Source organism: Dioszegia hungarica (genome assembly GCF_025882075.1).
Source record: "Dioszegia hungarica strain PDD-24b-2 chromosome Unknown MKK02contig_11, whole genome shotgun sequence".
In the NCBI taxonomy this organism is placed as follows: domain Eukaryota; kingdom Fungi; phylum Basidiomycota; class Tremellomycetes; order Tremellales; family Bulleribasidiaceae; genus Dioszegia; species Dioszegia hungarica.
This window is the reverse complement of record NW_026515771.1, coordinates 834408-859633: the sequence shown is the minus strand read 5'-3', so window position 1 is coordinate 859633 and position 25226 is coordinate 834408. Positions and strand designations below refer to the sequence as shown.

The following is a 25226-nucleotide window of genomic DNA, read 5'->3' as shown; positions in this document are numbered from 1 at the left end:
CGCTCAGCTTGCACCAATCACGACCGTTTCGATCCATCCGATCTTACTTTGAACCTATAACCTACACCCACCATGCGACCCGCTACACTACTCATGCGCACACCGCGCACCATCCCCCGATCAGCACCATCACTTGGGGTGCGCGCTCGATCGCTTGCCACAGTCGCCGATCCGCCAGTGCGCCGCTACGGCGGGCTCAAGGATCAAGATCGGATCTTCACCAACCTCTTCTGCCGCCATGATCACGGTATCAAGGGCGCGCAGAGCCGAGGAGACTGGCACAAGACCAAAGAGATCTTGTTGAAGGGCGATTCATGGATTATTCAGACAATGAAGGATTCGGGCCTGAGAGGTCGAGGCGGAGCTGGGTTCCCGAGTGGTTTGAAGTGGTCTTTCAGTAGGTCCTAGCAGATCGGGTAATGGCAGATCGCAGCTGACGCTGTAGTGAACAAGCCTGGATGGGAGAAGGATAAGCGGCCACGATACTTGGTCGTCAATGCCGATGAGGGAGAGCCGGGAACTTGCAAGGATCGCGAGATCATGCGAGGTGACCCGCACAAGCTCGTCGAGGGGTGTCTCGTAGCGGGACGTGCCATGAACGCGACAGCAGGTAAGTTGTCCCCGTCCGCTTCAGTAGCATTGCTGACCTGTAGCCTACATCTACATTCGAGGAGAATTCTACCAGGAGGCCGGACACGTCCAGCAGGCGATCGACGAGGCGTACAAGGCTGGCTTTATCGGCAAGAACGCCTGCGGCTCGGGCTACGACTTTGACGTCTACCTCCACCGAGGTGCCGGAGCCTACATCTGCGGAGAAGAGACCGCTCTCATCGAGTCGCTGGAGGGCAAGCAGGGGAAGCCTCGGCTCAAGCCCCCATTCCCTGCCGATGTCGGTCTCTTCGGTTGTCCGTCCACCGTCGCCAATGTCGAGACCATCGCCGTCGCCCCCACGATCGCTCGTCGAGGCGGCAGCTGGTTTGCCGGATTCGGACGCGAGCGGAACAGCGGGACCAAGCTGTTCTGCGTTTCCGGACACGTCAACAACCCTTGTGTCGTCGAGGAGGAGATGAGTATCCCGCTGCAGGAGCTGCTGGAGAAGCACTGTGGAGGTATCAGGGGTGGATGGCAGAATTTGAAGGGGATTATCCCGGGAGGATGCTCGGTACCAGTCATCCCAAGGGAGACTTGTGAGCAGGTGTTGTGAGTTGTCCTTCTCCCCGCGTGTGCGGAATTTGTTGACGGTACAGGATGGACTACGACTCCCTCAAAGACGCTCAGACATCACTCGGTACCGGCGCCGTCATCGTCATGGACCAAACCACCGACATGATTTCAGCCATCGCCCGATTCGCCAAGTTCTACAAGCACGAGTCGTGCGGTCAGTGCACACCGTGCCGAGAGGGTACCACTTGGATGATGAACATGATGGACAGGATGGTGGAGGGACGAGCGCAGGAGCGGGAGATTGACATGTTGCTGGAGTTGACGTGCGTATCTCTGCTCAACAGACATACAGCTGCTGATATACCGCAGGAAGCAGGTCGAGGGTCACACCATCTGCGCGCTCGGTGATGCTGCCGCATGGCCCATCCAGGGTCTGATGAGACATTTCCGTATGTCCCTGCTTACTGTTACACTCTCAGGCTACTGCTGACCCTTTAGGACCCGAGGTTGAGCAGCGTATCGCCCAGTTCCACGCCAAGAACGGCCAGGTCCTCTTCGGCGGCAAGCTCCTGTCAGAGACGGATACCCGATATGCTGTTCCTGACAATCTCGGTGGGGATGCTCGGCGGTCGATTGCCTCGCCAGCATAGGCTTGTACGCTCCCAGAGGCGATGTATGTATGATTTGGGCTGATCAGGTGACCGGCTGTAGATACTCATGTTGGAGCTCATCCTGATGGTCCTGCGGGTACATTGATCGAGACGCATCTATTCACATGCCCATGTATACGGCCCCGCGATCTACTGACCAACCCTCGTCTAAGCAAAGAACCACCGTCTGACCAGCATACCTCGCTTCGGTACTAGCCAGGTCATCCTCGAACGGCACTGCCGACTCCGCCCGACTCTCGTGTCCTGCCCTCTACCTTACGCTCATCAGTCATCCATGATGGCGCCGGTCTCATCATCACCTGTAACGCTCATCTCTGTGGGATGAAAACGGGGATGGCCGCATTTGCACGGCTTCTCCCGAGCCTGATCGATCGTTTTCAGGGTGATCAAGGGTTCTCCATGCTCATTCTTCAGCGGGAGCGGGTTGTCATTCTCAGACACGGTGTGTTCCATGTCTTCCACGAGCTCCGCGAGCCAGGCTTTCATCTCCTCAGACTTGTTTGACAGCGTTGGCAAGTAGCCGGTGAAGCTTCGCACTTCCAGTCCCCCGATCTTGAATTGCCTGGCCAGCGAATCGAGGTGCAGGCCGACAAGAGTGCCTTCCACATCGCTTTCCTTGTTCTCGAGGATCGGACCCTCCCAGTACCAGGTCATGGGCCCGCATTGCAGCCTGCCTCGGGTCAGTGGAGCTTGCATTCTCCGTTGTTTTGGGTCGATGCCTCCATAAAGGTGCAGGGCATACGATGCCCGAGGGCAGACCGTGGCGATGCTGACCATTTTTGTGGGATCATCTGCGCTTGGTCGGGTCCGCTTCGATACTTCGTTGACGCCTTCGGACAGATGCTGGCAGAAAAGTGCTCCCCGCTCGTTGGCCATCTGCAAGAGATCGAAGGATGTTTCGTGAGGGGTCGTCGAGTCTGAGAGGTTTTCCCTGATCTTCTGATCCGACATCCACCACCGCGCGCCCGACATAAAGACGAAAGACTCAATGTTCGACAGAAAGGTGGGATCAGCTTCCATTCTTGCTCGCGCTGCTTCGAAGATCGCATGACAGTCCTTGTATAGATTGTCATGGCGAGCCGAGTACCCCGTGAGGCGACGATCCAACGAAGGGCCGGTGATGCTCGTGATGTACATCTGTATCACGTTCGCAAGAGTCTGCTTCTCCAGAGTATCATTGGCGGAATTGTCCTGATGCGACTGGTCAAATAGCTTTCCGGGATTGAAAGCAACAATCGATCGTCGTCCTTGTGAGGGGGTGTGGAGCTTGCTGATATGAGCCAGTCTCTGTCGAGTCAGCATCCCGGACGCAAGGGAGGCTGAGAAGTACGAGTGAGCAAAACGTACCCGAGACGTGCCAGCAAGGTTCATGATAGCGGCATGCGAATCCACGATGTCCTGGGAGACCTTGCCGTGGGGGTCAAGCGTCAAGTCATCCTGGAAGATGTCCCTTACCAGCAGCCAAATATCAAGCGGAAGTTCAGACATTTCGGGGCGCCGTTGAGAGATGTGTGAAAGTGAATGAGGCGAAGATATTACGGTGTAGGCCAGGGTATAGGGTGGGGAAATACGAGGTGAAGAGGCCTAGCCTTGCCTGAAAAGCTGGTATATATAACAGCTACCAAAGCGTCTGTCCCAATATGTGTAGCTGAAAGGTTCTCTTGGCTAGATTGTCCGGCCAAATGACACTGACGGACGCCGGGACGATGGCGCCATTGGTGGCACGAAGCCCCCACCAGTACTGCCCAGGGGTGCTTATTCGTGATCTTTGCCATTCTGAAACACTCGGTCTGACGAAAGCTGTGCTGTATATCAAAGGATTATCATATATGAGAGCCTGACAGCATCGACGACTCGGGGGTCTGCCTCTCCGTGCGACACTTTGCCAACGCTGTCCGGTTGAAACTCCGCCAGTGTACCTCTGACGCTGGCCGTATTCCCGCCACCAACTGTACATATCACTATTGTGTCTGCGTGTCTGCGTCACCATTCACTGTTGGGTCCTTCTCAGCCGCTCAGGTGACGATCGAGATTCTCGAGCAAATGCAGCCGGGGAGTGAGGCGAGAAGAAACTCGCCACGAGAAATGATTCAGAAGCTGCCGATGCGCGGACCGTTGCGCGTCACTGTCTCTAGATTCTTCAGAGGCCGCCGTCTCCAGCAATTTATGGCAACTTGGCCTCCGGCGAACCCTCTTTTACCTCGGCACCTGGTACATACGGAGGCGAGCAGCGGGTGGCGAGTGCAGAGGATGACGGGCAAACACGGCTCGGACTGTAGGTCATGTTATCTGCCTGCCTGCCTTCCTTCCTTCCTTCCGAATGGGTCGAACGACGGTGCTAGGTCAAATGGGAAGACGTAGCCCTACTCCTGATTCAACGAAGCAAATGGCGATCGATGTGATCTGTCTTTGTCACCAACCGATCGCAAGCTTAAGAAGGCCGTCGCTCGGAGCTCTCACTCGCGATCGTGTGCAATGTTCTTCTGCTCTGCGTCTCACCCAACGAATAGACACTCATAGGTCGCACGGCATCCAAGTTGAGCCATCCGGAGCTACTCCGCGCTTCACACTGCGGCGCTCAAGTTCGACCTTGTAATGACTGTAGCTTGAGAGGTTGGTGGCGAGCGCGCTGGCGCCACTAACTTTAAGATTTAAACTCCTAGCTCCTCCCTCCATATTCTCCTCGCGGTCTCCTTCCGAGATCTCCTTGCCCGTGCTGGTCTCGCGCTCCAGCCCCTTACTTTATGGAGAGTTGGAGGGCAAAGAGGGGGCAGCATCAAAAGGGGACTCTCCATTCCGTAAGGGTCTGGACGAAACCGACCCAGCTGCAGCCAAGAGCTCACGGTTTTTGGGACCCATTTTGGGTGGCGAAGGCATTTACGGCAGGCAAATTAGATCACGTGCCCCCCTTTTCCCAGCCAACGCGGCCAACTTTTGGCTGGGATCCCCAAAACCCGCCAGCTACATACATGCTGCATAGTTCAATTCTACCAGACCCTTACAGCGTCTGTCTTCCCTTCTCGGAGCTGTAGCGGTACTGGATCGAGACTAGCCCGTGCCAGCTTCAATCGTGCATACCAGAGCTCTTCTCATAACCAACAAAAGCGCACAGCCCCTTCACATCCAGCATGTCCTCTCCACCACCCTCCAACATCCTCTCTGACCCTGTCTCAGAGCTCGCCTCCGCCCTCCAGATGAATGCTTTTGGCCTTGACGCTGCCACGACCTCCATCGTCATCGAGGAATCGTTCCCTATCACCCCGGAGGACAGGGAGCGGGTTGGTGTGGAGGCTATACGCACGGGCAAGATTGGAGAGGGGGTGACTGCCAAGGCGAAAGTGGGGCTCATGGGTGGGGAGGGGAATCTGGTCATAGTGCTGGATAGGAGAGGATATACCGTGAGCGTCATTTCCATGACGGGACGGATAAATCTGTGCTGGTCTAAGCTGGCCCTGAGGCGGACTAGCAAGGAGGGGGGATCCAACACTGGGACCCAAGCTGATGTTACAGCTCATCGAAGCCACCACCACCACAACCAAAACATACCCAAATCAAACATTCGAATCCCTCGAAGCGCTCCTCATCGCCATCAGCCCCTCCTACGTCTCCGCCATGACGGCCGAAATACAGCGTCGCTTCGCAGACCACGACTTTGGGCAGATGGACGAGGTGGTAGAGGAGGGAGATGTACCCGGGGACCTGGAGGGAGTGAGGAAGGAGAGCGAGCCATAAGAGCATCTGGCTGGGTTGAGGGCGATCCAGCCGGTCTGCAGTCTGGGCGGGACCACAGTCTAGCTCGTTGGTTACGCTGCGCGGCTTGGAGCTTTGCTGCGTCCGCTTGCTCATGGCTCCTGCTCGAGTAGCGGATCGCGGACGGATCATCATGTTGCTTCACGAGCTGTGCTAGGGTATAGATAGGTAATGTAGCTCTGGCATGAACTCAAAACGATATAGATGAATCATGTCTACTCTGGCTTCTTTGCTGTCGCGACCAAGGCCACCGTCGTGACCCGCACCGGCCATGTCTTCCGAGGGGGTCGTAGTGAGCCAGAGCTCAGGAGTGAACTTGTCGGTCATGATGATGGATAGATTTATTGGGGATGCGGAAAGGGGAGAGGTGTGAAACAGTGAGCGAGTCAGTGAGGTCGAGGGGTAAAGTGAGGATGTATCGATCTTAAATAGGATACACGATTCCACCGCTCAGTGAAGCGGTGCTGGATCACAGACGCCCATACGGCGGCCTTCGGGCCCCGAGCGGGTCAGCGTCCCTTCTTGGCTGTACCATGCGCGCGCAAAGGCGCGCAATCACATCTGAAACGAGGACGGACGTCCGTTCAGGCACAGCACCGCGCGGTGCGGAGGTCGGACGCAAATTCTGCCTACTCCGAGCCCCTCCGCGTCCCTGCGTCTCTCTCTGAGCTCAGCTTGGAGACGATAGTATGAGCAAAATAACAAGCTCGAGCAGGTCGAGCACTGAAGGCTCTCCGTTGCCTCGCGAGACGCGACCTATCGACGCGTCATGGGGTCCCCAACTACAGATCCACATTCCTCATCTCGGCTGCCGTAATCGTCATCCGCGCGAAAAAATCTGGTCCACCCAAGGCTGGAGGTACGCACTCGACATTTCCTCCCCAGAATGAGCGAAGACGACTTTGACTATGACTACGATGAAGACTATCGGCGGCGGCAGTCCCGGACTGAGCTGGCGCTGCATCGGCTGCTCGATGACTATCGAGGTGAGCTAAAGCGCGCGCCCTCGGAGGAGAGGGGACAGTGTACAAATACGGGGCTGATCGTGTGCAGCTTTACAGCCGCCCATACATACTCGGCTAAAAGCGCCGCCTAACGCCTTGGAGGCTCTACGGATGGTAAATGCCGCTCATCCGACGATCATACACGGTACGTTCCCCCTTCCTCGTGCATGGCTGGCTAGACGTCGAGCTGATATAAGCAGGATGTAACCCGCTTACTCCGGCCGGGGACGGGCTAGACTGGGAGGATGCGGAGACGTATAGGCGGATACTGGGGAACGGAGAGGTGACTATTGCAGTCACTGACGACGGGTGAGCTCGGTGACACGCAAGTGTGTAGTAAGGAGCAAAAGCTGACGGTAGAGATACGCTGATTCGGTTAGGAGATTAGCGGATGGATTCACCACCTTCGTCAAGCCTCTTGAAGAGAAGATGGCGGTCCCAGACTTCCTTGACAGTCTATGTACGCTTCTTCCCCCCGCTATACTTGGGTGTAGTGTACGGAAGTGGAACTGACAAGCAGGTGACCCGGAACACACCGAGATTATGTACCTCCAATCGCAGGATGGGAACGTCTACCGCTCTGAGCCGCGTTTGGACGGTGATGAGCTCGAGGGGATGCGAGAGTATCTTCAGAGGGACGTTAGCTGGATGAGGGAGGCGATAGGTCAGTTCTGCGTCGCTTTCGAGGCGGAAAAGGGCAGCTGACGGAATCAGGCGAGTCAGCGGATGCTGTGAACCTTTGGATTGGGTCTAGTCGGAGCGTCACCTCGTTACATCATGATCCGTGAGCTGCCCTCTTCTTCCGTTCGAATCAAGAACTCTCAGCTGATTCCGCCAGATATGAGAACATCTACCACGTCCTGTCTGGTACCAAGACATTCACGCTTATATCCCCCATAGAAGGTCTCTGGCTATCCCGTACGTTTCGCTTTCTCCCACCCATTCTCTCCCGACTGGCACACACGCTTTGTCGTGTCTTCATTGCCTGCCTTTCGCTGATCACGCAGAGAACTTCCATCCCACCTCGACCCTCCGCCGCTCCACCTCCTCCTCCGCCCTCGAGCCCATCCCCGACCCGCCCCCTGCGTACCCTGTGCCCTGGGTCGAATCTGAGCTGTTCCTCTCCCCGATCGAGCCACTCGTGGTCACGCTCCACGAGGGGGACACGCTGTACCTCCCGTCCGGTTGGTGGCATCGTGTAGAACAGACAGAGGGGGCTGGTGGGCTAGCTGTGGCTGTCAACTAGTACGTCACCCATCCGACCGCAGGCTCGAGATGAGAGATGTGAGCTGATATGGTAGTTGGTACAATTCGACATTGCAGGCGTCATCCCATGCGCTATTCAGGCTCGCACAGAGAACAGCGAGAATAGCAGGATGGGAGGGTGTCGTCCCTGTTGATCTGGACGAGAGCGAGGAGGAAGAGGAAGAAGAGGAAGAAGGGAGGGAGCATGATGGGGAAGATAGGGAGGATGGCGGGGATCTGAGGGATGGGTACTGGGGTGGGCATGCGGAGGGACGGGGGGAGAGTGGAAGTGAGAGTGGAGAAGAGTGGGAGCCGTCAGACTGGGGGAGATAGGCGGTGCGATGTGTAGTTCGGAGATCCAGTGTCGATTTTGGGTCCAATGGGTCTGAGGAATCTGTTCTGTTGGGATATCTAAATGTTGCGATGTACGATTCTATAATGCATCATGGCTTCACAACAGGTCTACAAAGATCACTTTCCACTCCCAGTTCTGCCGCCCCCGCTTATCCTAGATACCAACGGATTCAGATGTATCCCGCTCAAGGATCTCCCGCCTCAGCGCTCCCTGCTCGTCTCATGGGCTCATGGGCTCATGCCCTCAGCGCCTGCCTTTCCGAGACCGGACTCCCTCCCTCCCCGGGCAGCTCCCCGACACTCGTCACTCCCTTCCCGGCCAGATCCGTCCTCATCCCAATCAACACCTTCTTCCTCACCGCGATCATCTTGCGGTAGATGTAGTACAGGGACGCGAGGGTGATGATCGCCGTCACGGCAAATACCGAGTCGGAGATGGCTGTCGATGGGGTCTTGCCGGATGTGTCGCCAGATGAACCGGCGAGGACGACGCCGACGTATACCGCGATGAGCTGTTTGGGGAGGCCGGCGATGAGGGCGAGGCAGTATTGCCAGAACTGGGAGTCAGCTCGCTATCATCATGGAATGGGAAGTGGGGAGGGGGCATACTGGTAGGCCGCAGACAGCGAACAGGACGGTCGAGAAATGCCTGATGAGTCAGTTGTTGATCCTGAAATGGAAGCGGGATGGAGCTCACGTTGGAATAGCACTGAGACGGATCATAAAGGCCATCCAGAACCCGCCGTCCCTCACGACCTGTGTCAAACAGGCGTAGTTGAGGGACTTTTTGGTCATCCGCTCTGCTCGTGCAGAGCACCAGTATTTGAACACGCTATGAGTCAGCCTTGACCCTGCCGTTTTGCGCCTCGGCCAAAGGAAGAGACCTACAAGTAGTTGGCGATCTCGCCGAGACTGATACCGACCGCGACGATGGCGAAGCCCACGCCCAGTCCCCAGACTATGCCGACGAGGATCATGACGATTTCTGCTAGGTCAGTGCTTCTTTCCACAGTGAAGGTATAATCGGCGGGACCGGGACGTACCATTTCCGAAGAGCGGTGGGAAACTGAGTACAAAGAGGATAGCGACTGGTATGAGCCATCCGACCGTTATGGACTGTAGTTTCCGCGTGAAGGGTGTGAGCCAGTTGATGATCTGCCCTGTCAGATTCCTCGCCTTACCGGTCCCGCTCCCATGCAAGACTCACCTGATGGTGGAAAATCGCCATTAACGCGACCACCACAATCAGCAACACCAGTGCGACATAGTACCAGATCCACTCCTTCCTGAACCAGAACCTCCAATTCTTGGCCTTCTCCCACGTCAGTATCCCATTCTCGTACGCCTCCCGCTCATCCTCCGTCAACTCTTGCTCCGTCTCGTGCATGATATTGGCATACGGATGCGCATGGTGCGGATGGCCATGGACTGGCGCGGATGGGTCCGCATTCCCGGACCCCGCTGCGGGGTGTACCATACCTGATACGGGGTTGGCTTGGGCGGAGGGGTACTGGTATGGCTGCGCCTGGGGGTATGGTTGGGTGGGGGCGGGGTACGCCTGATATGGCGCTTGCGCGGAGTAGGGCTGGACGAGGGGCCGATCCGAGGCGTCCGTTCCTTCTCGCTGATGATGGTGTGCAAAGTTTGAAAGGGGTGTTGGAGGGTAGGCGTTGGCCTGAGGGTTGGCGTTGTACACGTCGTATGGAGGAGCAGCAGAGGCAGAGTAAGAGGTGACCGGTTGCGTCATATCTTCTAGTCCGAGACCCGTCGTGGCTGGGCAGAGAGCGATAGATCTTCCTTTGTCCTCTTGGCGACGGTCTAGCGGAAGCCGTCTTATATATCCAAGTGCATACCAGTAGCGAAGTGATCGTTCCCGCTATTCTCTCTTCTGAGCGGTGTCTGTCGCTGCACCGCCTGCCTCTCGCCTTCATCCTCTTTCAACATAGATCGTGACGAGACGAGCGCTGCGTTGCCGATAATAGATCTGTCTGAGATCTTACGAGATGACTACGAGATCCACGATCGGACGCACGGATCAGCTCTGCCACAGCGTGCCACACCAAATTGAGCCTTTTGTATCGCCGGATATCGCCGTCCGCCCCTGTCCCCCGCGGCGCGCGAATTCGAGGTTTTGGCTGCCGTGCACGAGATAGCTGAACCTGCCCTATACCGACCCTCTACCCCACTCTTTACCGTCATATACATCAGCCAAAATGGGTCAGTCATGCGTTCTGCTCCGGCTGCTCGTCCCCTCGAGGTCTTAGCGAATTCCAAGCGGTGGAAGCCGATCCTTGGGTCGCGAGCGGGACAGAGAGGGACGGACGGACGGATACAAAGGATATAGGGGGAAATGCTGATCCTGCAGAGAACGACAAGGGCGCCCTCGTTGATCTTTACATCCCCCGTCACTGCTCCGCCACCAGTACGTCGAGATTTGCATTTGCGGAATTGGGTCAAAGGTGGAAGGTGGATTTGGTCGGGGATAGGAGGAGAGGACAAGAGGGGCCGACTCATGGGAGGATGGTAGACGGCGGACACGTGGGGCTGCGATGTGGGTGCTGGGAACCTAAGAGGGACAGCCTAGAAGAGTTGGGAGAGTCGCGAGAGGAACAAAAGGGACCGTCGAGGGACTTGGGGGAACATATATCACCTACACGGTGAACTCTGGCTCACCCACAGACCGGCTCATCACCGCCAAGGACCACGCCTCGATCCAGATCCAGATCGCCGACGTTGACGCCGACGGAAAGGCCATCAAGGGCCAGGCGACCACCATTGCTATTTGCGGCAGGATAAGGGCACAGGGGGACAGCGATGACTCGATCAACCGGATCGCGACCAAGGAGGGTCGTGAGTTTTGAGGATTTTGCTCTGTCTGGGTCGGGTCGGGGTCAGGTCATGGGGAATGCGTCAAGGGGGAAAGGGGAAGGGAGGTGTGTAGAGCCGTTATGGATCGGGGTGAATGAGAGGGGACAGCCAGGGTGGCATGGGGATCGTGAAGGCGGGGATGGGGGATAAGAGGGAAGACGTCGGGAGGTCGCAAAGGGAAAAGACGTCTGTCGACGGTGGGGTGGCCTCATCAAGCAAGAGGCTACCATTGGGAACGGCGGACATGCTGAGAAGAGGTGGAGAAACGAGCTAGAGGGAAGGCGGAGGAGAGGAATTCATCTATCTATCGCGCCCCCCGGCCCCGACCTTATCCGATATCGCCCAAAATGAATTATAGCTGACTATCTCAGTGTTGAAGAACGTCTGGACATACTCCCGATAGAGTCCGCGTTATACCTTTGGGCTAGAGGCGAAAGGGAAAATGCATGGCTGTTCTCACTGCGACCTACGTACCCGGGTTGGAACCATCATGTGCGACAGGGTCTGCATTGGAATCGTGGGGGTCGTGGGCATGCTGGAGTGGACGGAGGGCAGACCTCGGCCGAGGGCGCTCTGGCGCGTTGCTCATCCATCCTGCTCGACCTCTTCGGCTCTTCGGACCCGTCTCTGGTTTCTGTCTTCAGCCTGCCTTCTCGGCGCACCGACGTCCCAGTGGCTCAGGGACTTTACGCCTTTGGTCCCATTCGAGGTTCCGCTTGTGGTTCCCCTCCTGTCTGGACTCTCCATGCTCCGTATTGTTCTGACCTTCTGGCCGAATGACGGTCCGGTTTGTCAGCGTCATCGTGTTTCGCCTCCCAGGAGCCGCATATCTGCTACATTTCACCCGTGAACACCTTCATCCTCTTTTGTCCACCTCGCTCCATGCCGCACCTAGCTCAGTATGCGACATTTCCCCCGACCTTTACTTCTCCACTCCAGTCCAATCCCGGCCTCCTTGCCCTCCCTCTCGCGCGCCTTCGCACCTGTGTGCATGAAGGCAGGGGCGAAGGCATGCAAGCCGCGCGCCAAAGACGAAACACACCGCAGGTTTCACCCCCACTCTCGCCACTCGTCGCGACTTGCCGAATTGCGTAATTTCGTTAATCTCCGAGACGGACGGCGCGCGGCGGAGGACATCCTCAAGTGAGCGAAGGGCCGAAGTGGTGAACGTTGACAGGGTTAAAGGTTACATCTCACCCCTTCACTCAGCTCTTTCATCTTTAGAGAGGTATATAAGACACCGTACAGCCCCGTCTTGATCTTGATATTCACTCTCATTCTTCTTTCTTCCCACTTCATCACTCAGCAAAGATGTTCCGTCAATCTATCGCCAAGGTCGGTTCTACGTTCAAGGTACGCGTCTTGCCTCCTCCTTCCCCTTCACCTGCCCAATCCATCTTCTACTCCATCCTCAGCCGCTACATCCCCTCGCCGCCTCTTTATCTGCGTCACATACTGACTAGCCAGTCCGCCACCGCCGTCCCCTCGCGCGGATTCGCCAAGGTCACCCTTGTCGGTCGCCTCGGCGGAGAGCCGACCAGGAAGGACATCGCCGGTGCTGAGCAGCGCGAGTACTACCTGTACAGGGTCGCAGTGGCCAAGCCGCCCAAGAAGGACGCTACTGGGCGTGAGTTCTATCTTCCAGCACCTCATATCCACTCCTCCCCTTCCGAGGTGTCCGCGTCCAGTCAATGTGAACAGTAGCTGATAGGACCAGAGCTCCTTCGTGGTGAAGATGGCAGTAAGCTAGACCCCTCTCGCTTTGTTCGGGCTCTAGGGCATAGCTGACTAGCAGACCCCATCCGCGACACCGACTGGTTCTCCGTCTTTAACTTCCGCGAGAACGCCGGCGCCGTGATGCCCAACATCCACTCTGGTGATCTCGTGCTTGTCGAGGGTGAGTCTATGGTCTCCTTCCCTTCAACATCCACCTCTTAAGCACCTCACACTTCGTGCTGCTCCGAGCCCTCGCTGACGTACCAGCCACACTCCAGAACAAGACCGACTCTGAAGGTCGGACTGAGAATGTGCTCAGGTATGTCCTTCCCTCACGCGTATCGGGGAAGCATATTGATAGTATTAGCCAGAACTCTATCAAAGTCCTCGACCGCTCCAACAAGGTAGCCCCGGCGGCTTGAGCGTTGTCTCGGAGCTAGACTTAGGGGGGTTATCTATGGTCTGAGTCTGAGGACGGGGATGCGAGGGCAGAGGAGGGAAGGGAGTTGTCATCTAAGCTACCTTGATAGACGGAAAGGGATTTTCGCGATATATTCACCAATCACCACTCACTTATTCTCCTAGTCCCTAGACTTCAGCATCCCAAGGAGGAGTTGAGACATGTATCTGAATTCAGATGACTGCGCTACCACTTCTCTCTGCTCAAGTCAGGCAGGGGTCGCTTCAGACGCGATACAAGAGCGATGGTAGGTTTCACATGGGTATCAAATATGCATGTGACATGACGCTGGTATTTTTGGATTGGGGCATCCTATCAAGTGCAAGTGGGTATCATGAAGCTGGGTATCGTTGCTACACTGGGTATATCTCATCGCTGTCCTCCTCTTGCTTCACCTGGCGCCGAGTTCAGTTCCCGTATCCTTAGATATCAGCCCACACCCTTCCTCCCTATTCTGATCACACCCAATCCAGATCTGGATTGACTCACTAGGAAGCGTCTCCATCGGCCTACTTATCTTCACCCCCGCACCCGTAGCCTGCTTCCCAAACCCAAACGCCCCTATTCCCTTCTGCAGCCCCGCAAACCGCTCGCCCAATTTCTGATTCACGCCAGGCGGAAGAAGTGGGCTTTCCTTGGCCGAGTGAGCGGTCGACGAGCGGGAGAGGGGGATGTCGGTCATCTTGTCGTATTTCCCACCCGCATTCGCGTTTGCGTTGGATCTGGAGTGGGAGGGGGAAGGGGGATGGACCATGTCCCATGCGGTGGCTGCCATTCGAGTCTGGGGTGTTCTGCGGGTCAGCTACCTCTTTGACGACAGCATAGGCGGAGGGGAAATGAGATGATGATGGGAAAAGGGGCAATAGGGAGACAGCTCACGAGGAAGACGCATTCTCCCAGCTAAAGATCAACCGCCTCTCCTTTGCTTTCTGCCTGAACACGATCCCAGCGATGGCATTGAAGCAGCCGACGATGAAGAGGAGCCAGGAGGTCGCTTGGGGGAAGAGCTCGCAATAGTGGGATAGCATCTGGGTGGCGATACTGACAACTGTCAGCTCTGTCCGTGCTCACCATGCTGACGAATGGAGGCAGACCAAAGCTGGACTTACAGAGCTTGAAAGACTCCAAGACAGCCGAGACCGTGTCCTGGCCCAAGTATGGGCAAGAATGACTCGAATAGCGACCGGGGGATACCCATTTCCGACATGATCAGTACCAAGCATTCTAGCGCTACTTGCGTCAGCTTCTGGATCCATGCTGATGGAGGCGAATAATAGAGCTGGAACGCACTGATGAAGATCCGATGGAGGACACTCCAGAATGGCCCGCCGGTCTGGTCCGGGACCGTCGAATATTCATAGTACTCGCAATCCCAGTCGTCATTGACCGGTGCAGGGTTCTTTATAGCTTTGATATCTCTGACTCATTAGCATAGGCCAACGGTGTGGAGATAGAAAGGGTAGGGACTTGGGGAGAAGAACGTACTTGGCCATAGTGACGATATTGGCTGACAAGACCAACGTAAGGGCCAAGATCGAAAGCACGCGGAGGACGTTGAGGGAGATGAAGACAACTCCGGAGGGTCGGGAGGGCAGGAATGGGGTAAGGTTGGACATTGTAAGTCAGGCCGGAATGGGGGCGAAGAAGAGAGCAGGCAGGGTTAGGCCAGCGACGGCGAGCGGGAAGCTTGTAAAGACTGTATAGATATAGATAGGACTATGAAGAGTGGCGATGTCTCAATGAGTGCTATATACCCATCTCTACTTACAGGGCGTGGGACCGGGGCAAAAGACCCCCGTGACCGCAGGTCGAGGTGAGTATCAGATACAAAGAGCCGCTTGTCGCTCCCCCTCCTCAGCCCGTATGTCGAGCACACAAGCCCGCCATTCCCTCTTTGAGATGTATCAGTACATGGTCAGCTTCCAGTCAAGTCATTCTGGGTCGCCTTTAGTACATGATACACCCAGCCGTAGGGGTTCCGAGGGGTCGAGTTACAAGTACAAAAGGCGAACATTGAGCGCGCGGGGAAGTCGAAAAGGGGTCGATGCCGTAATGACGCGTCCGGTCTAAGGAAAATCAAAAGGGGACCCCGGAATACGCGCTTGGACCCTTTGAGCTTTGCTGCACACAACACCTCCCTCCGAGTCCTCCTTTGTGTTTCATCTTGTGCTTTAGCTCTGTAGCGATCCCTCTGAGAGAGAGAGCATCTCTGCGCATCATCTCCCTTTCATCTCAACATACTACACCACACTCGTTCATCTCGCCCAAATTATCAAAGAAAGGTCGCCGACTGGCCCGGTCGATCGTCAACCAGCCCCCACCTGACACCCATCACGTTCATTTTAGTCTCACACGACTCGCACACGGTCGCAAACAAATCAAAGTCTCCACTCGCTTTACGCGCTAGTGTTCTGGCGCCCCGCGTAGCCGGTGTATCTCCTTCATCGAAGGAGTATCTGCAGGACCCTCTATCTGGAATTGCTTCGATCTTGTCGTATCGTAAGCTGGATCCCACCCGATGTTACTAGCTGCACTGACCATCAGTCCCTCACTCAACATGCTTCCCTTCACCCTCCTTTCCATCCTCTCCCTCTCCTCCTTCGCTCTCGCCAACCACGATGTCGACCACCGGCGCCTGCATCGCGCTCTGGTCGAGCGGCAGGGGATGGGCCGGCCAAACATGAACGACTCATGGTCCGAGCCACCCGCCAGCGCCTCGTCAACGGTATCCCTTCCAGTCTCATCAGAGGCTGCCTCTTCCAGCGCCGCAAGCACCGCTTCATCTACCTCCAGCAGCCAGCGTGCGGCTGAGAGCTCGGCATCACCCACCGCACCCGCTTCGTCCGCCTCGGTCGTCGTCCCGTTGTCCAGCTCGGCCGTCGAGGTCTCATCCTCCGCTCCCGTATCGTCCGCCGCTGCTTCCTCCTCCGCCCTTCCCTCCGTCGCTCCATCATCCACCACCGACCTCGTACCTACCATCTCGGTCCCTTCCTCTGCATCCTCCATCGCCCCCTCCTCCCTCGTCACCCCGTCCACCCTCACCACGACCAGACTCGCCTCCATCACAAACACCATGAAGAGTGCTATCCCGTCCAGCGCCGCATCCTCCGCCTCCGCCGAGACCGGCACGCAGTCATCTGGCGGTCTGAGCAAGACGGCGCTTGTTGCTATTATCGTGGTAGCGTCCGTGGTGGGATTGGCGGCGATCGGGTTCACGCTGTTCAGGAAGTGGAAGTTGAGGCCGAGCAACAGGAGGTTCGAGAAGCGCTTGAATGCGATTGACTTTGCGCCCAAGGGTGGGCACGATGATGACTTGTAAGTCTAGTCGCTATCAAAGTACAGGCTGGGTGCTGACTCCCAGCTTCGAGAAAGCACACCACCGGTCCGACTCCGCATCAAGCGCCGAACGCCACCGGAAAGCCCTCATGGCCGAGGAGTTTGACTCTGCGCCGGGTCTCACGGCCGGTATCCCCGAACACGACTTCACCGCCGGATCCGCATACGGTATGGCGGGTGCTGGGGCCGGTGCTGCCGCAATGGGAGCAGGCGCGGGGACATACGGAATGTACAACTCGGACCCGTTCGCGCATACCAACGCGTACGACTACCCACCCCAGGGTCAGGGTCAGGGTCAGGCATACGGCGGCGAAGGAGAGCACGGGTACCCTCCTCAGACGTACGACCAATACGGTCACCCCGTCGCTGGACACTATGATCAGCCGACCCAGGACCAGGTGTACGACCATGACCACGACCACGCCCAAGCCCAGGGCTACGCGGACCTCCAGCGGGGGAACAGCGATGGGTCGGCGCATCAGCATAGCCATACGCAGCGGGTCACGTCCCCGACGGCGAATGTGTATCATGACGATATGACGTTCCCAGAGTCGGGGCAGTACCTCGGGAGACCGACAGGAGGGGCGGATGGACCGTAAGTCTCCAGCTCGAAAGCGGAGGGGGACAAGGCTGATATGGCAGATACGCACAAGCGGCGCAGTACCGCGCGTACTAGTCTACCCACCTCATATAACTTGTATATACGGATGATTGCTGCGCAATGCACCGTTGTCGATATCTCGGGCTCACCACCTACTGACTGCATATCGAGAGGTTCACTCTCGTACACTCATATCACCCGCCACAACTAGCTGGTGATGGTCTGACGCCGGCGGTCGGGAGGCAAGAACTTTTTCCCATCTCGCTACCAAAGCTCGACACGCGCTGACCTCGTCACCGTCCAAGAGACCGCCTGGGGTCGTGATCGCCACCGCCGGTAATGCCTTGACCTTCTCGCTCGATAGTCTCGACCACCTACGTCTGGATTCATTCACCTCCTCTCCGTCATACAAGTGTCAACGATAGAGGGTCTGTAGCTTTTGCCGCCCAGACAAATTTCCGCCACCTTCACCGCACACCATCCTGCAATGAGCAGTGAGAGGCAGGTTTCATATGGAGAGCTGGGGAGTGCGACCTCCTTATGGCCCCGTTGAGAGATACTGGCATTGCGTACAGTATGCACGAACTTCAAAGGTAGGTCATCGGACGACGCCAGATCGGTACCTAGCGTGATAGCTTGCGGCACTTCCCTGCCTCACATGACTTTGCACTGGTCAATACCGGCTCGGTCTGCTGAGACGAAATGAGCGGATGTCGCTTGCAGTAACGTACAGTCTACAAATATGTGCATGGATGGCGACATCACCCCTTCTCACTCCACATCTCCAAGCTCAACTGATGTCTTACTGATCTTCACCATCGTCGTCTTAGTCGATTCTCCACTCCTCCCACGCCCTGCGATTGGCGGACTGCTGACTCCTCAATCTCTCGACCAGTGCGTCTTTGGCGCCTGAGTCTCCCCTGACCCACTTGTCGGCAGCGAGAGCGGCGGCACAGCACAAGGCAACATTCGACGCCCGCAAACGCAACGGTTCCGCATTCGACGTCACAAAATCGCTGCACGCGCTCTGCAGACATTTCGTCGCCTCCATTGCCAGTCCATCAGTCTCTCGGTGCATCGCAGACCACGCAGCCGCAATGGTCTCAGTGCCAATGGCGGACAAGTCGACATTTGCGCCTCGAGTAATCATCGCTTCGCGAAAGTTGTTCTCCGCATCGTTGATCAGGGAGCTCATCCGGTGACGGAAGGCTTGGAAGTTGGACTTGAGGTCGTTGCCAGTCAGTGGATCGGAGAGGATGTCGATGTCATCTGACGTGTGGCACAGCTCCTCGGCCAGAACACGCAACGTCTCTTGTTTGGCTTGCGCAGGCTGGCAACCCTGTGTGTCCTCGCATGTCAAGACAGTGACGAGCTCCGTCAGCAAGGTCTCATGGACCTGAGCCAGATCTCCAGCCTGTACTGATTCGGAAGCTTCATCGTAGTGCGACTGAGGGGGAAACATCTTCTGCAGCGCCGAGTGAATCTTGCTGATCTGCTTGTCGAGGCTCACAGCGGGCTCGGACCGAGGCAGAGTGGATTGGGGACGGACGGGCTCGTGGAAACCTCGCTGAGGCAGATGTGTCGCAGCATCATGGAGAGTCTTGGACACCTCAGAGAGCACCGAGGTATCGATTTTGCCGCTGAAGAGGGAGGGGCTTGTGTTTGGTAGGGAAGACATGGTAAATGCTGATGCTCGAGAATGGAAGAAAAATAGGTCAGGGGTTCAGAGTGATCGATGGGTATTTGATGGATAGGAAGCGCCGAGTCTCAAGATATCAGGCGTGATTATGAGAGGTCTGCAGGACAGCGGTCCTTTCTTTGGGCCCTGCGAGGCGCTCATACGTGTGCCAGCGGTTCAGGGGGCGAAAGGAGTGCGGGGTATTTGCCACCCAGACCTTGTTTGCCACCTGACTCCCTTATATGGCGAGGTCTGCTCTTCCAAATAGACAGTAAGGCATCGTGACTCGACCCCAAGATTGATGGGACCTTCAGGGAGATACAGGGGGACGTAAAATAGAGAAATACACATGGCCGAGGCGTGTTTATACACGTATACTCGGTAGATCACAGCTAGACAGATTCATCCGCGTCCGACGTACACGTACCCACCTCCGTTTCTTCTCCGCTATCGCTGAGATCATACAAGATCGTCTGGCCATCCACTCCTCCTTCATCGTCCTTCATGGCGTCCTGCTCCGACCAGAATTGCAGGAGGCTATTCTTCTGGGCCATCCTGAACATCCTAGCCTCAGAAATTGTGGATGCAACGAGCAGGGCAAGGCTGAGGTGGGCGGCCTCGGTGATCAGCCTTTGCTCACAGTACTGCTCAGGCAGGCACTTGGCGCAGTCTTCCATGGTGGAGGCGTCGGAATGGTAGGTTGCAACATTCTTGAGAGACTCGTGGAAAATGCCCAACTGCTCTGCGACTGCCCGATAGACTAGCGGGAAAATCTTCGGGTTTTCAGTATCGTAAGCCTCAGTGGATTTGAGAAACGCCCGAGCTTCTTGCAATGCAGATCCAGGGACCAGGTCTCGCGTCAGATGCAGGTACTCGTCAGTAGTGAAGTTGCGGCTGAAGAGGCTGTCCAGGTTCCTCTGTGCGTTGCACTTCTCCCCACGAAGTTTCTGGTAGATCCTGGCGGAGGTCCAGTCGACGGGAGGATCGAGGACAGGCGAATGTGGGTCAGCACGTTCCATGGTAGTCTGGACAGTTGTCGTCAGATCACGGGGCAACCTGATCGGATGAACAGAAGCTTTGGGGAGATCGGTAAAAATGCTGAAGACTTCGGCGGATGCGGCGAAGCTTTCAGCGTCTGCGCAGATCTTGATATGCTCGTGATGGATGTCGAATGATGTCCGATCGTCGCCTTGGGTAGATCCCTTAGGTGCGTTGAACGACATCATGGGAGCTTGAGTTCCAGGGTACGATCCTGTAATGGTGGAAAGGGTGGGGGGAATGAGGTCTTGGCCGGAGAGTCTCCTCCTTATATATGTGACAGTCAAAGTTGTCAGATCTGGGCGGTCGACCTTTCAAGTGAACTCCACACCTGACGCCCGCCGACAAAGGATGCACGCCATCAGAGTGGCAAATGTGGCTGCAGGTGGCGAATGTGGCTGCAGGCGGCGAATTTGCGGTCAGTAACAGCCGCTCGCCGTCCTGTTAAGTAGGGGTGCGCAATGAAGGCCCCATTCAAATAAGTAGACATGTAACAAGCTCGAAATATTTGGCGCACCTATCGCTCCTCTTTCATACCTCTGATTTGGCTCGGGTCACCATTCACCCTCCTCCATACTGACGTCCGACTCGTACCCATCCTGACTTGTGGAACCTCTGAAGCTGATCAGTCCTTCAATCATATCCCTATCCTCGAGGGTGCGCTCAGCCTGTGCCTGTACGATCCTCAAGAGCCGGTGCTTCTCCGTGTTGTCGCCCATATCCGCCTCCGAGATTGCGTTGGCCGAGAGGATCGCTAGATCAAGGCGTGCTGCCTGCTCGATAAGAGTCTGAAAGCAAGTCTGCCCCTCGGCGATACAAGACACGCAATCGTCAAAATCGACTTGGCCAGTCAAATGAGCCGACACGTTCTCGACCCAGGTGTGAAGGGTGACAAGCTCGTCTTGGACGGCCTGGCAGACATTCCGGAAGATCTCCGAAATGCAGTATTCGTCGTGCGATAGGAAACGACTCCGAGCAGTATGCAGGCTGGATGCAGACTCCAGCATGTACGTCAGATCCGCGAGCTCCTCATCGGTGATCTCGCCGTGGAAGAGAAGATCCAGTGACTCTTTTGCCTGACGCAGTGTATTGTGAAAGAATTGGCGAGCATTGGCGAGATCCGAGTCGGGGTGAGGTGGGGATTGCAGCTGGTAGTATTCTTCCAGTAATTGTTCGATCCACTTGAAGCGATCGGCGGCAGCGCTGAAAATCTCCGTGTAGTGACTGTCCATGACAGTGTCACAGTCAATGTCTAGGTGTGAGCGGCGAGCGGCTTGAGTGGTCATATTGCACTACCAGCGCGGTCGTGGCTCGCAGCTGAGGTCAGATGTAGATGCTGTTTGGCCAGATATTGAAGGTGGCAAAGCTGAAAGAGGAAGCGCGATAACCAATGTCAGCCTGTGTGGGTGGGTTACAGTGAGAACAGGAGCAACCTTTCATGTCGAGTCGTTGCCAAAGGAAGGGCACTATCGACCTGGTCAACTCCGATTCTTGCACCAGCCTACTGGCAGAGTGATCCGCGGTCCGTGGAGATGTTGTCAACCGAAAGACCTCGCTGCCCATGCGCTGAGCTAGGCAACGGAGGTGAACGGTACAGATCTGGTGAAGCTGTTACAGACTGGCAAGACCTAGAAGGGTACTACTGTCGATTACGCCGGATTGAGCGCAAGTGTCGTCACCTATTTAAATCGATAGAATGCATATCTCTAGCTATCTGCACACCGTAAAGCACAACCCGTAGCGATTTCTGCCAAACCCGTAGCTAGCGACTAAACCCATAGCGGATAAGCTCTGTACGAGAGCGAGCCGAGTCAACGTTAAGGCGAATGAAGTTCACCAAAGTCTCGGTGGCCCTGTCTGGCTGTGAATAAGTGAGCCTAAGTAGAAGCAGACTGCTGGTAGATGATAATGCACATGGATAATGGTAATGATCAGTAAGTATATCACGCCTCGGCCACAAATCCACCTTGTCAATTCGCCGCATCCGTTGCCCTGAGGAGCCGCCTCCGTTACCCCTGCCTCGAATAATGACGCATGCACATCTCCAACCCCTCACGCCTGACGTCCGGTACTTTGTCCGCCCATGATGGCCTTGACACGGGTCGTCTGGTCGGGCCTGCCCCACAGGGTTCCCTCACAGACAGCTTTGGCTGACGCCAGGGCGAGGTGAAGATATCCCGCCTGCTCGACAAATTTGTCCGCTTACGTCATCTGGTCTGAACACTCCGAGCAGCTGGTGATTGTGAGAAAGCCTTGATGCCCTTCCACAATCGTCTTGATCAAGGTATTGAGATACTCGAGCTCGTCCCGGACCACTGCACAGACACTGTGCGAGATTTCACCCAGCGATTGACGGTCATTCTGCAGAAGACCTGTGCGATAGGTCGACAACCACGAGTCGGGCTCAAGGTTTTGCGCCACCCTCCAAAGGTCTCCGTCGGTAGGCTGAGTATGGAAGAGGTGGTGTAGCTGACTCTGTACTTGGAAAACTTCATTGTGGAGGAGCGCGATCAGCTGTCCGGCCCGAATGGGGTCCGATGTGGGCCGCGGTGGGTCCTTTATATCTCCATCTCCTGTGAGCAGTCCGTCAAGCCAACCGAACTCGCCGTGGGACACGGCAAGACTCTGATCGCTGTAGCACTTTGACAGGTGATGCCAATTAATGGTGTCCCGGGAGTGGGTAGTGATGGGAACAGGCATCTTGGAGGATCAGGTAACGCAGCTTGGAGTTCGTCAGACAAGGTAAGCTTCAAAGGGTAAAAGAGAAGGATATGGGGAATTCAAGAAACGAGGGGGAAGGACGTCCAGCTTATGTGACAGCCTCGAATGTCTGTTAGGTGCTGTGTACCTTTCAGGACGGAGTCAGCCTGCTGTGTACCTTTCAGGACGGAGTCAGCCTATTGCGGGCAACAAGGGATGCGCACCTTTCGCGCCATTTGTGGAAGGTCATCGTGTCTCGTAGTGCTTGGTGGCGCTGGTGTCATTAGCCCAGATTCCCAGATATGTCTGCACAAGTGACCCCAGCTGCTGGCCCGAGAAAAGATCTACTCTGATGGCTCAGTGACAGATAGCTGGGGTTGGGCCCGAGCCAGACGGTTTGCCACAGGCTCGTTGGTGGCGAATCCGAAACCGCCACATGTGCCACCGTGCTCCACGTGGCTTTGGAGGAATTACCTGATCCGTGCGCGTCCTTTCGACGTGCCGGATTTGTTTGTCTTGCTTTCAGCGCGAGCCTGATGCGTCCTTTTGCCCTTTACCTTTCGCTCTGCTACTTTGCTTGATCAGCAAGAACACCTCTCAGCTCATCGCCTCTACCTGCGACACCCCATCCGTCAGGTGTACACCCAAGCTCGACCACAGGATCAAACCTGCAATTGAGTTAAAGCCGATATTACAGTCGCGATATGGTAAGCCGCTGTATGCCCGTCTGATGGCAATACGTAGCTGACCTAAGGCAGTCTCTGTCATCACAGGCCCTCCGTCAGCTCTCGCGAGAGATCACTACGCTTCGCTCGGATCCGCCGGAAGGGGTCAGGGTGGTTGTAGATGAGGAGGACTTGACGTGTTTGGAGGGACTGATACAGGGGCCCGGTGAGTGTGATGGCCAGCTCTGAGCTCGGACAACGCGAAGACTCCGCGTAGGAGACGCTAGCGAGGCTCAAGGGTCCCAGAGTATGCCACTGAAGGCCTGAGACGAGCTTCGGCAAGTCGTGCCGGTTGCCAGACGCGAAAGGGGGAACAGCTTGCACGAAGGGGCAGAGGAATGTGGGACCAGCGTGAGTCAATTGAAGCTGACGTGACAGTCGGAACACCATACGAAGGCGGCTACTATCGCGTCAGGTTCGAGTTCACGTCCGACTACCCAAACGTCCCGCCAAAATGTAAGGCTCATACCCTTCTCCACTTTGGTGAACCGGCGCCGGCTTCTCGTCGCGAAGGGCGCGGCTATGAGCCATTTGCTGCATCTTGGACCGGAGCTGATCGTAACAGGTACCATGATGACCAAGATCTTCCACCCCAACGTCTCCAAGGGAGGCGAGATTTGTGTCGATACGCTCAAGAAGGGCTGGAAGCGGGAATACGGAGTTGGGCATGTACTGGTCGTGAGTTGTCTGAGCAGGAATCCTGATCAAAAGCCAAGGGTGATAGCTTATGCTTTGTAGACTGTGAAGTGCCTGTTGATCTACCCTAACCCCGAGAGTGCGCTTGATGAGGAGGCAGGAAAGCAGTTGCTAGCGGACTACGAAGGATACTGCAAGGTTGGTCTTAAGACTGAGATCTCTCGATTGTCTCCTTTGCTGATGAGACCAGTACGCCAGACTAATGACCTCAATCCACGCCACACCAAAGGTTTGTCATATCATCACTTGCTTAAAGACCGTAGTTGACTTGCCAGCTCCCGCCAGCCGAGTTCCGCGCATCCCTCAGCTCGTCCCGCAGCCACTCGACCACATCCGTCGCTACTATCGCTACCACAGCCACAAACACCTCTTCCAGCAAGCTCGACGCCGCTCCTGCACCTGCATCAGCTCTCACAGCCACATCAGCCAAGCTCGCCCCCCTCGGCCAGAACACGCGGCAAGAGCAGTCCCCGCTCCTGCCCTCAGACGGCAAGATGGCGGATGCAGCAGAAGTGGACGGGAGGGCGCTCAGGCCACTGACTGTGACGCCTGTCGTGGTGGGTGCGAAGGTAGCGGGTGCGAAGAAGGCCGTGGCTGGTGGAGCGAAGAGGGGATTGAAGCGGCTCTAAGCGGGAAGGGGGCAGAATAGGACAGGAGTAGGGACATGGACAATCATTGTGTTTTGCTAGTGCTCTGCCATAGATGCAACGGTAGCTTCTGCCTGATCGCCCAGCTCTGCGCCGCACGCAAGTCGAAACGCATGAACGCCGAGCCCGTCTGCGGCGGAAGGACTGGTCGGATGCGCATGCTCTTCGTCCCCTGTCATTCTTTGCTCGAATACACTTGACGAGTTGACAAGGCGGATCTCATTGTAGTTGGCGACCAGTTGGCGACCCGCTGGTCGCCACCACCTACCTACCTGGTGGAAAGGTGCGGTCCCGTGTACGGGTTTTAGCGGCGTTATCGGCCTCGGCAAGTTCGGCATTTCGGTAACATCGCCTATCGAGAGAAGCGCGAGAAAAGCGTGAGAGCCGTGTCACGGACATCTGCGGCGATATCTCGCCTCTGCATTGAGCTTTGGGGCTGGCCGCCTCGCTCGACGATCTCTCGCTCGACGAGTCGACATCGACTATGACTTGGCTTGGGACCGTGCTCGTCGATCAGGTCGATGTGGCAGGGCCTCACCTTGCTGTTGCAGCCTGTCGGGCTGGCTCGCCTCC

At 56.4% G+C, this 25226-nt stretch overlaps 13 protein-coding genes across 13 annotated transcripts; 7 read left to right on the top strand and 6 right to left on the bottom strand.

The window, feature by feature from the left end:
- Positions 1-72: 72 nt before the first annotated feature.
- Positions 73-1814, top strand: MKK02DRAFT_16539 (putative NADH-ubiquinone oxidoreductase 51 kDa subunit; the record flags this gene model as incomplete). Its single annotated transcript, XM_053085650.1, has 6 exons — positions 73-397; positions 446-610; positions 654-1200; positions 1248-1487; positions 1534-1613; positions 1663-1814. The coding sequence occupies 6 exons, from the start codon at positions 73-75 to the stop codon at positions 1812-1814; spliced, it is 1509 nt and encodes a 502-aa protein (XP_052944683.1).
- A 285-nt stretch (positions 1815-2099) lies between these two features.
- Positions 2100-3323, bottom strand: MKK02DRAFT_37781 (uncharacterized protein; the record flags this gene model as incomplete). Its single annotated transcript, XM_053089786.1, has 2 exons — positions 2100-3122; positions 3183-3323. The coding sequence occupies 2 exons, from the start codon at positions 3321-3323 to the stop codon at positions 2100-2102; spliced, it is 1164 nt and encodes a 387-aa protein (XP_052944682.1).
- A 1640-nt stretch (positions 3324-4963) lies between these two features.
- Positions 4964-5567, top strand: MKK02DRAFT_37780 (uncharacterized protein; the record flags this gene model as incomplete). Its single annotated transcript, XM_053089785.1, has 2 exons — positions 4964-5233; positions 5346-5567. The coding sequence occupies 2 exons, from the start codon at positions 4964-4966 to the stop codon at positions 5565-5567; spliced, it is 492 nt and encodes a 163-aa protein (XP_052944681.1).
- Positions 5568-6471: 904 nt separating this feature from the next.
- Positions 6472-8167, top strand: MKK02DRAFT_37779 (cupin-like domain-containing protein; the record flags this gene model as incomplete). Its single annotated transcript, XM_053089784.1, has 9 exons — positions 6472-6571; positions 6639-6734; positions 6790-6898; positions 6952-7049; positions 7110-7253; positions 7304-7373; positions 7428-7507; positions 7597-7834; positions 7891-8167. 9 exons carry the CDS (start codon positions 6472-6474, stop codon positions 8165-8167), a joined length of 1212 nt encoding a protein of 403 aa, XP_052944680.1.
- A 257-nt stretch (positions 8168-8424) lies between these two features.
- MKK02DRAFT_28027 (snare associated Golgi protein-domain-containing protein) lies at positions 8425-9935 on the bottom strand (the record flags this gene model as incomplete). The annotated part of the gene is made up of 6 exons (XM_053087469.1): positions 8425-8745; positions 8798-8837; positions 8886-9020; positions 9077-9173; positions 9232-9343; positions 9396-9935. The coding sequence occupies 6 exons, from the start codon at positions 9933-9935 to the stop codon at positions 8425-8427; spliced, it is 1245 nt and encodes a 414-aa protein (XP_052944679.1).
- A 617-nt stretch (positions 9936-10552) lies between these two features.
- On the top strand, positions 10553-11459 carry MKK02DRAFT_16667 (putative ribosomal protein s21; the record flags this gene model as incomplete). The annotated part of the gene is made up of 3 exons (XM_053085665.1): positions 10553-10610; positions 10868-11038; positions 11428-11459. Coding segments are annotated over 3 exons (261 nt in total), but the record flags the coding sequence as incomplete, so codon positions are not given.
- A 908-nt stretch (positions 11460-12367) lies between these two features.
- On the top strand, positions 12368-13194 carry MKK02DRAFT_37776 (uncharacterized protein; the record flags this gene model as incomplete). The annotated part of the gene is made up of 6 exons (XM_053089783.1): positions 12368-12409; positions 12524-12683; positions 12774-12797; positions 12852-12953; positions 13040-13091; positions 13140-13194. 6 exons carry the CDS (start codon positions 12368-12370, stop codon positions 13192-13194), a joined length of 435 nt encoding a protein of 144 aa, XP_052944677.1.
- A 445-nt stretch (positions 13195-13639) lies between these two features.
- MKK02DRAFT_28024 (uncharacterized protein) lies at positions 13640-14848 on the bottom strand (the record flags this gene model as incomplete). Its single annotated transcript, XM_053087468.1, has 6 exons — positions 13640-13653; positions 13722-14023; positions 14112-14273; positions 14342-14462; positions 14523-14650; positions 14718-14848. 6 exons carry the CDS (start codon positions 14846-14848, stop codon positions 13640-13642), a joined length of 858 nt encoding a protein of 285 aa, XP_052944676.1.
- A 941-nt stretch (positions 14849-15789) lies between these two features.
- Positions 15790-17244, top strand: MKK02DRAFT_37774 (uncharacterized protein; the record flags this gene model as incomplete). Its single annotated transcript, XM_053089782.1, has 3 exons — positions 15790-16547; positions 16594-17163; positions 17211-17244. The coding sequence occupies 3 exons, from the start codon at positions 15790-15792 to the stop codon at positions 17242-17244; spliced, it is 1362 nt and encodes a 453-aa protein (XP_052944675.1).
- A 751-nt stretch (positions 17245-17995) lies between these two features.
- MKK02DRAFT_37773 (uncharacterized protein) lies at positions 17996-18847 on the bottom strand (the record flags this gene model as incomplete). Its single annotated transcript, XM_053089781.1, has 1 exon — positions 17996-18847. The coding sequence occupies one exon, from the start codon at positions 18845-18847 to the stop codon at positions 17996-17998; it is 852 nt and encodes a 283-aa protein (XP_052944674.1).
- Positions 18848-19239: 392 nt separating this feature from the next.
- Positions 19240-20070, bottom strand: MKK02DRAFT_28022 (uncharacterized protein; the record flags this gene model as incomplete). Its single annotated transcript, XM_053087467.1, has 1 exon — positions 19240-20070. The coding sequence occupies one exon, from the start codon at positions 20068-20070 to the stop codon at positions 19240-19242; it is 831 nt and encodes a 276-aa protein (XP_052944673.1).
- A 369-nt stretch (positions 20071-20439) lies between these two features.
- MKK02DRAFT_28021 (uncharacterized protein) lies at positions 20440-21171 on the bottom strand (the record flags this gene model as incomplete). The annotated part of the gene is made up of 1 exon (XM_053087466.1): positions 20440-21171. One exon carries the CDS (start codon positions 21169-21171, stop codon positions 20440-20442), a length of 732 nt encoding a protein of 243 aa, XP_052944672.1.
- Positions 21172-21812: 641 nt separating this feature from the next.
- MKK02DRAFT_37770 (ubiquitin-conjugating enzyme/RWD-like protein) lies at positions 21813-24635 on the top strand (the record flags this gene model as incomplete). The annotated part of the gene is made up of 9 exons (XM_053089780.1): positions 21813-21819; positions 23283-23292; positions 23340-23476; positions 23528-23557; positions 23689-23766; positions 23876-23988; positions 24049-24144; positions 24197-24235; positions 24282-24635. The coding sequence occupies 9 exons, from the start codon at positions 21813-21815 to the stop codon at positions 24633-24635; spliced, it is 864 nt and encodes a 287-aa protein (XP_052944671.1).
- Between the last annotated feature and the right edge of the window lie 591 nt (positions 24636-25226).